The sequence below is a fragment of the Balaenoptera borealis genome (assembly GCF_965194805.1).
Source record: "Balaenoptera borealis genome assembly, chromosome: 19".
Classification (NCBI taxonomy): Eukaryota; Metazoa; Chordata; class Mammalia; order Artiodactyla; family Balaenopteridae; genus Balaenoptera; species Balaenoptera borealis.
This window is the reverse complement of record NC_138878.1, coordinates 33,482,287-33,494,824: the sequence shown is the minus strand read 5'-3', so window position 1 is coordinate 33,494,824 and position 12,538 is coordinate 33,482,287. Positions and strand designations below refer to the sequence as shown.

General features: G+C 53.1%; 1 protein-coding gene across 2 annotated transcripts in view; it reads right to left on the bottom strand.

Annotated features, from left to right (window-relative positions):
* Positions 1–12,538, bottom strand: part of ZNF423 (zinc finger protein 423) — a 321,385-nt gene that overhangs the window by 111,034 nt on the left and 197,813 nt on the right. For both annotated transcript variants that reach the window (XM_082366606.1, XM_082366607.1), the window contains one exon: positions 9,764–9,848. In XM_082366606.1, the coding sequence (XP_082222732.1) occupies positions 9,764–9,848 (85 nt within the window). The remainder of the gene's footprint in view (positions 1–9,763; positions 9,849–12,538) is intronic.

The window sequence follows — 12,538 nt, the reverse complement described above, 5'->3', positions numbered from 1 at the left end:
CGGCACCTGGGATTGTAGGCTCAGCGTGGTCACAGAGGGGCTCAGTTCGTCCTCTCTAAACAAGGGCTCTAGCAGCAGCGTCATTATCTTTAATGAGTCCCTGCCACAGGGACTAATAATAATAATATTAATATTAATAGCTACCACTCACTAAGAACTTACATGTGCTGGGCACTTGTCATATATTTTAAGTCATTAATTCTTCAAACAGCCCCCAAAAGGTAGGGGTGGTGACCCTCTACTGTTTGTGCTGCCCCCTCCTGGTGAAAAATAGATACCCTTTCTCTTTTCAAGAATGCCCTCCCCATTCCCACTGTGGGGGGAGGAGGGGCAGATACTGGCCCACCTCAGCGTCCAGGGAGGGTGGGTAGTGCCAGGGCAACCAGTCAACCCACTCCAACTCCCTGGCTACAGTGATTGCCTCCTGGGCAGCTTTAGGACGCTTCTGAGGCAGTGAGCCTTGGTCCTGAAACCTTTTCTGCTGATGAAGAAGCACATGCCCCTCTCTGCTGGGACCACTGAGTGGAGAGCTGCTGGCTGTCACTGGCACCAGGGGATCCCACCTGGGAATGAAGGCAACAAAGAGAAAGCAGAGCTGAGAGGTGGGAGAAAGATAGATTGGTGATGACTTTCTTAGAACCCCTGGATCCAGCCATGCCTGAAGCCACTTACCTAATGTATCCCCAGACTTTTCAGTTACATTAGCCAATAATTCTCTTTTGAATGTTGTAGTCAGTGTGAGTTGGATCCCTGACGTGTCACTGAAAGAGACCTGCCTAAACTGCTATGTTAGTACAGCTGTGTTAAGATGGGGGCATTTTATAGATGTGGAGCTGAAGCATACTAAAGGCAAAATAACTAGTTAACCATGAGCTGGAACTGCTCCTAACCACCCTGATTCACTGTAGAGTTCTACATTCTATGTGTGTGTGCACACATGTGCACATTTCTAATTTATATTCATATCTACAGCAGATTGAGCAAACTATTGGTGCTTAATAAAGATCTTTTGGATAAACTAAAATCAGTAACTTCCTAATAAAGCGTCTTTGTTTAGAAAACACTCCCATCAGCAACCTTGGATTCTTACTGCAAGTCAGGCTCACAACTCACAGGGTGTCTTTGGGGAATCACTTCCCTTCTCCCTACCTTTGTTTCCCCAGGGAAATGTGCTGGAAACCGCACCCGGTGGGGCATCTGTGAGACTGGTCAGCCAGTGAGGGACGCCCCGACTCCTTCAGGGCAGGGATCTGCAGTCAGAAGAGGAGGCCTCCCACTTCCTCCACACTGAAGCCCAGGGACCCGCGAGGAAGGGAGCCCTGGCCAGGCATCCACAGCCCAGTGCGAGACTCTGGCACCTACTAGGAGCTCAGGACAGAGCAGGCCAAGCCCTGGGGTTGCAGGGCCCTTGTTTTCTGCCATCACTCCAGTGAGGCTCAGCCAGAAGCAGATGCAAGGGAAATTGCTCACATGTCAGCTGCTCCCAAGCAGCCAAATGACCATAAAGGGCATTCAACAAAGTCAACTCAATAACACAGGCCTCCAAGTCCATGGCATGGAGAGCAGGTGAAGAAGGCCGTGCCTGTGGGCTGGCCCATCGAGGGCCCCAGGCCCTGCCCCTCCAGGACTGGCTCCATTGCCATCTCCTCTCCATCCTTCCTCTGCTCCCTGCTGGCTCTCTCCTCTTAGCCTAGAAACAAACTCTGGTCTTACCCTCTTCAAAATGCAAAAGCTTCCTCTGACCCTTGGACCCCTCGGCTCCTGTTTTCTGCCCTTCCTTCCCAGCCTGGAACCTGGAAAGTCAAGTCTACACTGCTGGTCTCCCCACCTCTCCTCAACTTGTTCCTCCGTCTGATTCCACAGACGATGCTCGTGCTCAGGACAGTCCAGCAGACCCCCTTCAGCCTGCCTCCATGGGCCTCTCTGTGGCCCCTCACACTGCTGCCCAGAGGCACTTTGCCATCTGGGTATAGATGACCCCACATTCCTCATGCCCCTCACTTCTCCCAGCTGCCTCACCATCTGTGCTGAGGCCTTCAAACCTCTCCTCCAGCCCAGGCCTTCCTCCTGAGCTCCCCGCCCATGCGGCCAACTGCTGGCCAGACACCAACATTCAGATAAGCCACAGGCATCTCCTGCAAAGCCAAATTGCCAACAAACTCAAGCTAACTAAGTGTGATGGGCCTCCAGGTGTAGGAGTTAAGAGGATTCCAGGCTCTGAAATCACACTGCCTGAGTTCAAATCCCCCACCTGCAACTTACTGACATTGGACACGTCCCCTCAATTCCCCATGTACAAAATGGGGAGAATTAACAATGCCCCTCTCATAAGCTGTCGTGGGGTTAAATGTGATAACACGTGTAGATATTGATAACAGGGCCTGATACTTAGTAAGTCATGCTAGATATTAACGATCCTTACTGGAATCATCATCTTCTTTGCTAACCCCCAATAGATCTTCTTCAGGCATGGTATCATCTTCTACCTGTCACTCAGAACCTGGTCGCCTGAGACCTTGGAGTCATTCCTAACTTCTCTTACTTCCCATTTCAATTCCCAAATCCTGCTGGTTTTGCCTCTCAGGTGTTTCTCCAAGCCACACCCTCCTAACCAATATCCTCATCTTCTCTCACCTACTCTACTGCAGCCTCTTCTGTGACCCACCTACCTCCTGCCTCAAAATTTATTCTATAATGATAATGAATTGTCTACAATTTCCCCACAAACTACATGGGCCTCTTCTCTATGAACTGGCTTATGCTATTTTCTCTGCCTGGAAGGCCCCTCCCACCTTACCTTCCACCTTCTAAGAGCCTGATTAGGTGTCATCTCCTCCTGGAAGCTTTCCTGGAATGCCCAGATTAGGCAACATGCCTGTCCTTTGAGCTTCTATATCTTAGACTTAGTGACATGATATTAACTTATCCTTTCAGGTTACCCCTTCCCAACTTGGCTAGAGGTTCCTCACTAAGGATCTCAATCATGTTTACTGAACTGAGGTTACTATTCAAAGAAACCCACCTATGGAGGCCCTTAAAAAAAGGATGAAATTGATCAAAATGAGAAAATTTCCACTATTTTAAAATCCAGAAATGATGGATTCTTCATAGACCAAAGTACTTGATCAACAGCCTCCTTAAACCAACCAATGAGATTCAAAGTCAGGGAAAGTGAGTCCTCTCATCCACGGGGGCTGTTAAGGAGGGAAGTGACCGTGCCCTACTTGGGGGATAAAGAAGGAGGAAGAGGAGGAGGAGAGAGGGGAGGGGGAGAAGAAGAGGAAAGAATTAGATGATAGGCTCTCTGTACAAGCTTGTTACCCTGACAGAACAGTCCCAGAACTTGAAACATGATCTCTGGGGGCAGAGGGAAACAGTTTTATCACATATTAAGGTTAGACAGATGTTTTGGGTGTCTGGTGTTACCTGAATCAAAAGCACCACAAAAGAGCTAGCACAGCCCTGCTCAGCAAGATGTGTTCCCAACAGAAAGGCACAGGAACCTTTTTTTCCTTTTCCTTTTCCTTTTCACGTGTTTTTCTCTTCAGTCATATTTGAGGGTTTTGTATTTCCCTGGTGTGAGAGTGAAACACTGATTTCCACACCAGACCTTCCTTCCTCTCCAAAAGTACTGCAGGCCAGGTCTTCAGCAAGGGTCCTGGGTGTGGAAACAGTCTCAGAAAGAGGGGGTACCTGGTCTGCAAGGTGGGTTTCAACATGTCTCCTGGGATGTGCTTCTTAAAGACTTATAAGGCAGAAAACCTCCCTCTCTCTCCCTCTCTCTCTCTCTCACACACACACACAAACACACACACACACACACACACACACACACACACACACACACACACCCTGAGCAGACCCTTCCCCTCAAGGTGGACCAGGGCCCATCCTGCCACAGTACCAGGAGGACAGACAAGGACCACCCACCCAGCATGCGGGGCATTTTAAAGGCCTGAGCAGGAGGTGGGAGAGGCTGATCTTCCAAATGCCCCCCATTTCTTCACTGCCGACAGCAAAGTCCAGGCCTTAAGAGGCACCCAGGGAAAGAGGCTGACGTGACAAAGAAAATAACATCTTCAGAATGACTAATGCCCCACCGGGACGGGACCAGCTCTGGCCTGGCTGCCTGCCAGAGGGTCCACAGCCACTTTCCAAGGACACGGAGGGCAAACGTCCCTGACAAGTTCCCCCAAGGACTGTCCCTTCCCAGCTCTGCCCCTCCTCAGGGCTCCCCCCAGGGGCCTGTGAAGCCCTGAGTTAGGACACCAGGGCCCAGAGGCTGAGTCACTCCCTTGGGGCCAACCTGGGTCATAGCAAGTTCGTTATTTCAAGGACAAGTTCTCAGACCCCTCGTCCAGCCATCGGCCTGACAGAGACCGAGAGGGGAGAGGTCTGCGAGCAGATGAGGAGATGACGAGAGGGCAGGCGGACTAGCTTCCCGGGGCTCTGAGGCCCCAAGTGCCCTGGGGGGACGGTGCATGCCTTGTACAGAACATGCCCAACACACGTGGGGAGACGCTCATCCTTCTCCAGCCATCGGGGGGCCCTGTCTCTGGGCCAGGCCCCCCACAAGCCTTCCTCAGCTCTCCCTCAGCAGGCCCCGGGGAGCCCAAGGCGGGGGCCTCCCGCAGAGCCATTTTCCAGGGGGGGGGGGGGCGGGGGAGGGGAGCGGGGGATCTCGGGGGAGAGGGGTGCAGGGGAAGGTGGGGAAGGGGCAGCTGGGTGGAGCCAGGTCGTCCCCGCAGGAGGTCACAGAACAGAACTGTGGATTGCTCCAAGTTTTTGATGTGCCTGCTGGGGGAGGGAGTATCTAAAACCATTTCAAAAGCTGGGGGAAGCCCAGAGAAGGGGGGACCTCATTCTCTGTGGGGAGGGGGGATTTCAAAGGAGACCCCGCCACTGAAAGGTTTCAAAAGACTCTTGCCTTTCGATCAGCTCCAAATCACTCCCTCGCCAGCGGCAGCCAGGAGAGGGGTGCTGGGAAAATGTTTCCAAGGAGACATGTCCCTGAGTCATCATAACTCCCGGGGTCTGGAGGCTGCAAAGCCACGATGAGGCACCCCCCCCCCCGCTATAAAAAGGTCAGTTTAGCATCCCCCAGGGGTGGGCTCCCACAGTCCAGGTCCCTGGGGAGGCCTGCCTCAGACCCCCGGTGCCCCGAGTTTATGAGAACGCCACCAAGCTGAACAGCGTCACGTCTATCTGCCGAGTCCCCTCGGTGCCACTAAGGGGGGCTTTTACCCCCGCCAGCTCCAGGCAGCCACTCTGGGCTCGGGCCATTTAGCAGGGGAAGCTGTCCACAGGGACACTGGACAGTGTCTACCGGGGCTGCAGCGCCAGCCCCCAGCCAGAGCTCGCGCACCTGCTTCTCTTCCATTCACACCTCCCACAGTCACCCCCGCCACCTTCCCCAAGCCACCAGGGCCAACAGGCACACAGCACAGGCCAACTATAAGTTCCATCACCTCCCTCCTCCCTTCCCTCCCTGCCTCATTCCCTCACCTCTGGACCAGACGGGGCAGGTCTCTGTTTTTTTCGCTTTTTGTTTGTTTGCATAACAAGTTTATTTTTTAAAGGCATACAGACAGTAAACAAAGCAAACATTCCATCAGATATTAACTTCTCCCAAGTATTATCTGTCCTAGAATTGTTCCATTAAGTCCCAGTCTCTAGACATCTTAAATTCAATAATTCATCAGAGTCCATTACTTTTCTTCTGTTGAATTTAACTTTTGTTCTCTGTTTGTTGGCTTACTTTTTCAAGGATTTCTATTAAACCTTGCTCTGATACCTTCCCACTTAGCTGTCCATACCGTGCCCTCTCATCCTATTTTCTTCCCCCTCAACACTGCACCCGGATGAATCTCCCCAAAGCACCCAGCTACAACCAGGCCATAATCTGCTCCAAAATCTTCAATGGCTCCCTAGTGCGTAAGCCCAAGGTTGCACACTCAGATGCCCGCAGGGACCAGGCAGGGGCCACAGATGAGCAAAGCATCCCCCCAACTCACAGCAGGGACTGGTGGGGCCTGTGGTTCCAGCTGCTGCCCAGCTCCCATCAACTGCGCTGTGTGGGAATACGGGCCATGGCCGCCACCTCTCCTGGTTTTCCAAGGGAAACCAAATAAAACACCTACCAAGGGGCCCCCAGATTCGGACCCCAGCCTACAGGGTCAAGTCCAAACCCGAATCCCTTAACCTGGCCTTCAAGGCCCTCCACGGTCCAGCCCCAAGCCACCTCCCAACCCTCACTGCCCGTGATGTTACCAACGTGTGGTGCCTCCATCCTAGTCAAGTCGGGCTCCGCCGTTCCCCAGGCACCTCCTCTGCTCCTGCCTCTGAGCTTTGCTCACCCCGCAGTCCTCCCACAGAGGCCGCTCCCCACCTTCTCAGCCTAACCACAACCCATCCTCCAAGGACCTGCTTCTTCCTTACAATCAGCTCTCCCAGGGCCCTGTTCTCTAGCGACTGTCCTTCATTGCTAAGGCTGCTCCCTTTGCCAGGGATGGTCCTAAACCACAGAGAAAACGCCTCCTTACCCTTCAATACCCAGGCCTTCCTGATGGACTTATTTGGATACAGCAGTCCCTGTTCCGGGAGCACCAACCTCACTACACTGTGCTTACTGGACGCCTATCAGCCTCCCCCATGGACAGGAAACCCCTGAGGGCAGGGCTGGGTCTCTCCCACCACAGGCCCTGGCAGCAGAGCCACACACAGTGGAGGGAGCCTGGTTTTTATTCAGACCCTGGCTCTGCTATTTCCTGGCTGGAGGAACTTGGGTAAGTCATTAAACCTCCTCTGTGAGGTGGAGAACAGAAGCTACATAAGGTACCCGGCCTGTGGTGGGGCTCAGTCCATGGCAGCTGTTAGCATCCTTACCCAGTGTGACCTCCCTCCACGGCACAGCGTGGTGCTGTGGTGTCTTCTGCGGGATGCCGTGAGGTCTCTGAGGGCAGGGGCCATGTCCCCTTCACCCTCTATCACCCACAGGGACCACCCCAGGTCTCTACATGCAGCAGATGCTTCATGTTCTTTGATTGATGGAGGTGATGAGGCGAGGGAAGGGAGGGCAGGTGAGGGGGGGCAGGGCAGAGTGAGAGGAGGTACAGCCCTGCCACCAGAGGTGTGGCTCCAGCAGGTCCCTAGCCCGTGCCTCATGGCCATGAGCCAAGGGCCTGCATGTGAGACCTCGTGCAGCTGCATAAACGTCTTGCCTGGACGAACAGGCCAGCTCACAGCACTGCCGAGCCTGGTGAGGGGCCCTTTCCAGCCACCAGCCGGGACTCCTTCTTGCAGGAGCCCCGCCCTCTGCTCACACAAAGACCCAAGTGCCAATCAAACCCTCCTTTCACATCTTCCACCGCTCTAGTTAAGAGCAAGCCCTCGCCTTCCACCTGTGGACACACAGCTTCCAGGTGCTGCACAAAAGGAAAGGTGGAAGGGAGAAAGGAGAGGGGGAGAAACACCTCTGAAACCACTGCGGTCCAATTAGCCAGCCTCTCGCCCTTCGTGCTTACAAACAGGAGCACACATTAACACCTGCTACAAAAGCAAACATTTTTAGGTATCTTTATCTTCACCTCCCTGACACTGCCATGAAAGCGCGCTCAGCAGCCAGTGACGGATAGGGCAGTTTCCTTCTTCTACTTCAGCAGGGGCCTCTCAAACAGAAGGAACTAAAAAGTCACCAATCTTCCCGTCGGGCTGAATTCCCATGGTCCCCTGCCCCTCCCGTGCTTCTCATGTCCCCTCGTCATTGAGGGAGCCCCACCAGGCACCCAGTTCCGCTCAGCGCCTTCAGGGGACCTGCCCCGAGTCACCGGGACGCTAGGTACCCAAACTCACTGAGCAGCAGCTGGCGGGGACCGGGGGACCGTAGCCACCCTGAGCACAGCTCCACTAAAGAAGGGCCTTCTTACATACAATGTGGATGACGGCACAGATGTGGAACAACTCTCACAGGCTGAGGTGGGAGGGAGACTTCATACAACCGACCACTTTGGAAGTGTATTCATCTGTATCTACTGGAGGAGAACCTACCCATATCCTACTCAAATCCCACCAATTTCAGTCGGAGAGATATTCCCATTAAAACTGCACGTGAGGGCTTCCCTGGTGGCGCAGTGGTTGAGAATCTGCCTGCTAATGCAGGAGACACGGGTTTGAGCCCTGGTCTGGGAAGATCCCACATGCCGCGGAGCAACTAGGCCCGTGAGCCACAACTACTGAGCCTGTGCGTCTGGAGCCTGTGCTCCGCAACAAGAGAGGCCGCGATAGTGAGAGGCCCGTGCACCACAATGAAGAGTGGCCCCCGCTTGCCGCAACTAGAGAAAGCCCTTGCACAGAAACGAAGACCCAACACAGCCAAAAATTTAAAAAATAAATAAATAAATAGATTAAAAAAAAAAAAAACTGCATGTGAGTGTTCACCAATGACTCATAGAAGAATGGTCACAGCAGCACAGTATTTGAAACAATTCCACAATGGAAACTACCCAGATGCCCATCAGGATGTGTATCAAGAACAGATAAATGGCGATGTGTTCACACAATGGAATATCATACACCAGTGAGAAGGGGCAATGTCCGACCACAGGCACTAATATGAACAAGCGAAAGACACCAGACACAAATGAGCAGAGACGGTGTGATCTCATTTACATAAAATGCAAAACAACGACAAGTAACCTATGCTGTTAGCATCAGGATGCTGAGGCCCTTTTGTTGGTGGGGGAAGGGCCTGGAGGGGGCCGAGGGGGGGTTTCTGGGATGCAGGAATGGTCTGCTTCTTCACCTGGGTGTTGGTTACCCAGGTGTGCTCAGTTCGTGAGGATCCACTGAGGGGGACACTTAAGTGGACCTTTTTTTAATGTATGCAATCAAGCGTTTTGTAAAACAGTACTCTGTTGGCGTGGCTGATGTTAAGACTCTAATGAAAACATATTAGAGGCAGAAAAATGGAGAGAAAGTCAGGGTCGGGATGCAAAACCCAGGCCTGACCTTTCATCACTCAGACTGCGGGACTCTTGGAGAAGGTGATCACGCTTCTGCCAAAGACCCAGGGCACCAAGATTCCAGAAGTTCTCGAGGCCCTCACTGCCAAACCCACCCCCTGGGCTAGCCCCATGCCACCAGAAATCCGCTGTGCCCTCTCTTATAGCGAGGGCCTCCCTAGCCACCAGGGAGACCCCATGCACCCACAGAAGGCAAGTAAGACCTCAAGGCTTCCCTCCATCCCTCGGGCCAAGTGGGAACACGATGGGACTTTGAAAGCTCCCTCCTTAAAAGGCTGAATTTTCCAAAGTCCAAGACCGCTTGAAGAGAAATAGGAAAAGTAGCGAAATAACTTTGTAAGCATTCTGTTTTGACAATGTGCCCGAGGAATTCCCCACGTTTAGTGGGGAAATGTGAGCAGTTAAATCTATTTGATGTCATGACATACGAAATTGAAGCATAATTGCCCCTGAGTGCTTGACAACTAGAAAGCACTTCATTTCAGAAATGGAGGGAAATGTATGCTGGGAAATGCAAGAGACTGTCAAAAGTTTGACTGCAATGTGAGTGGAGCCACGCGAAAAGAAGGTTCGGATGGAGAAAGTGCTCCAGCTCTGACATTTTTAGTCCCATTTGAAATGTCTCAGAAACAGCAGCAGTGACTCTATCCTTTGAGCTAAAAGCCAGTGAAATGATGATTGGAACCAAACATTTCAACCCCGAGGGGTGGCCGCAGCACAGGTGGGAGGAAACGCATGCTTACCAATCATGTGGTTGGCAACGTGGATTTGGATCTCTCTCTCGTTCTCGAAGGTCATCTGGCACTTGATGCACTGGTACGTCTTTTTCTGTTTGGAAACCGAAAGGAAAGGAATTAGACAGCCAGGATGCAGAACAGAGCAGAAGGCAAAAGCTCCCGGAGGCCATGGCTCAAGACTTCCCGGAACAGCTCTGATCCGCTCCCAGTTCTCTCCAGGCCATTCTCTTCCCACCTGCCTCTGCGTCCAGCTCAGATTCAGCCTGGGGAAGTGGAGACAGGCTCCACTGCAAGGGAGCTTCTCCTCTGCTCGACCCGGGGAAACTGCCCCATCCCAAGGTGAGGGCACACAGCAGAACCACAGAAAGGAAGCTGAGGCAGGCTGTTCTGCTTGGGGCATGCTCCAATCCATCTACCCATCTTCCACCCATCTATGCCTGCTGTATCCACTCATCCATCCGTCTGTTCATCCATCTGTCTACCCATCACTGTCTACCTACCCTCTGTCTACCCATCCATCCATCTAAACACACATACACACACCCACCCACCCATTCATTCATCTAGCCACCCATCCATCCATCCATCCAATCATCCACCCATCCATCCATCCATCCATCCATCCAATCATCCATCCATCCATCCACCCATTCATCTCTCTTTGTACCCATCCAACTACTCTCTCATCTACTTACCTACCCTAAGAACCAAGTGGCCAAGCAGGGGAGACTGCTTCCATCAGCTCTGACACTCAGGGGTGACTGAAGAATTCCTCCTCTGCCCTAGACACACAAGGCCCCAGGTGATCCTACAGCTGGCTTCCACACACGGGGAGCTATTATCAACTGCTTTTGTGGGGAGGGGGGCAGAAAAATGGAGAACATGAGATGTTTCAAAGCTTCTCGAAGACTGGTTCCAAAGAGTGGAGCTTCACAGTGTGAAACCAGCCCACTGTGGACAGAGGTGTGTTGCCTGAGTGGGGGAAGGGCTGTGGCTGTGCGTCTTTATGAAGAGGGAGGGGTGGTATGGGAATTCAAAATATCCAAGTTTTCTGAAGACTACTTTGGGTCCTGGGATGATGGGGCCTCCCTCGACCTCTGGAAAAGAGGGCAAGATTCTGGATTTCTTGGCTGAGCACTGAGGCCCAACCCTCAACGATGTAGCCAGGACGAACCACCAGAGGGCTCAGTCGTCTCAGCCCCACCTCAGCCCCACCTGAACCTGCAGTTCTTCTGAAGGGCCTGGTCTCACCTCCGGGCCTTTGTCTATGCCGTTTCCTCCACCTGGAATACCCTCTCCATCCTTAGGACTCTGTTCAAATGGCACCTCTTCTGAGAAGCCTTTTCTTCCCACCCCAGAGTGAGTTTAGGATCTCCCCAGGCCCCTGAGCTTATGATGAAAGCACCTAGTTGATCCGCATACGATTCTGTCATGGCCAATTGATTTGTTTGCTCGCACTGCACCGTGAGCACCCAGAGGGCCAGGACGCGTTCTGTCCACCTGTGAGGTCCCGGCAAAGACTGCGTGCTTAGGAAGCATTTGTTGAACAAATGAGCAAAGTTGTGAAATAACATGTGCCACGTCCTCTATGAGGGCAGAAGGGACAAAGAGAAGTCATCCCACGGTGACTAGGGATCCTGGATCCCCACCACCCAACACAGGGCCCAGCCCAGAGTGAGCGCCTAATAAGCACTGAACTTTCATCATGATTCTTACTGCTGCTGAGAGACTGTTGAATCAATGAATGGAGAAACAACTGGAACAGCTGGTGCCGGGAGCTTCAGGCTCCAGGCGGGGTCCCCGCTCGGGCTCCAGGACCCGTGCTGATAAGACCAGAGCGCCTTGCTCCCAGGGCTTCGGGAGACCTGGGCGTTCAGTACGTCCTCAGAGCAGCCGCAGCGCTGGGCCCGGAAGCAGGCATTCAGCACGGAAACACCCGGGAATAATGGGTGAGTCTCGGGGGGACAGAACAGGGGAGCCTCACAACAGGCAGAGGAGATTTCAGGCCAGAAGAGACAGCAGGGACTGAAGTCTTCTGAGGGGCACAGTCCCAAAGCACCCACCTCGGCTCAACTCCTGGTCTGTGCTCATGGAGAGGAAGGACCCTGGGTTTCTCCACCCTCAAAATCATTCATTCCCTCTCACATGCGTCCCTCACCCACTCTGCCTGGCAAGTATAAGGGTCCTTGATGCTTAAATGGATGATTGAATGAATGAATGAATGAATGAGTGAATGAACAAGTAAAGGCAAGAATGAAGCACGCCCCAGGAAGCTCCACGTGGAGGAAGCCCAGAGGAGCCTGCTGGGCAAGGAAGACTGTACCCCCCACCTCCTTGGTCGGAAGTCTCTAGAGGCCACGGCCACGGCCACGGCTAGTCCAGACCAGTGCAGGGGACAGTTCATGATCAAAGTGCTGTTCCTCCTCGGGGCAGATGAATGAAGTAGGCTCACTGTGCTTGAAAGATAAATCACCAGGAGCCTGCCTGGGCAGGATGAGAGAGTACCCCCAAATGGCCCCCTACCATATGGCCACTCCTAAGTGGCAGGAAGAGGACTGGGCCCTGCCTCGTGGGGCAAGAGGCTCCAGGGGAATCCCAGGGGAGTGGTCACAGGAGCTGCTGACCCAAGAGCCTGGGCGTTCACACACACACACATACAGCGCATATGCACAGGCATGGACACGCATGTGAGGATATACACACAGACTTGCGAACATCCTACACACCTCGCCCCAACTCACCACCAACACGCAAGACCCTCACACACACCCACAACCCCTA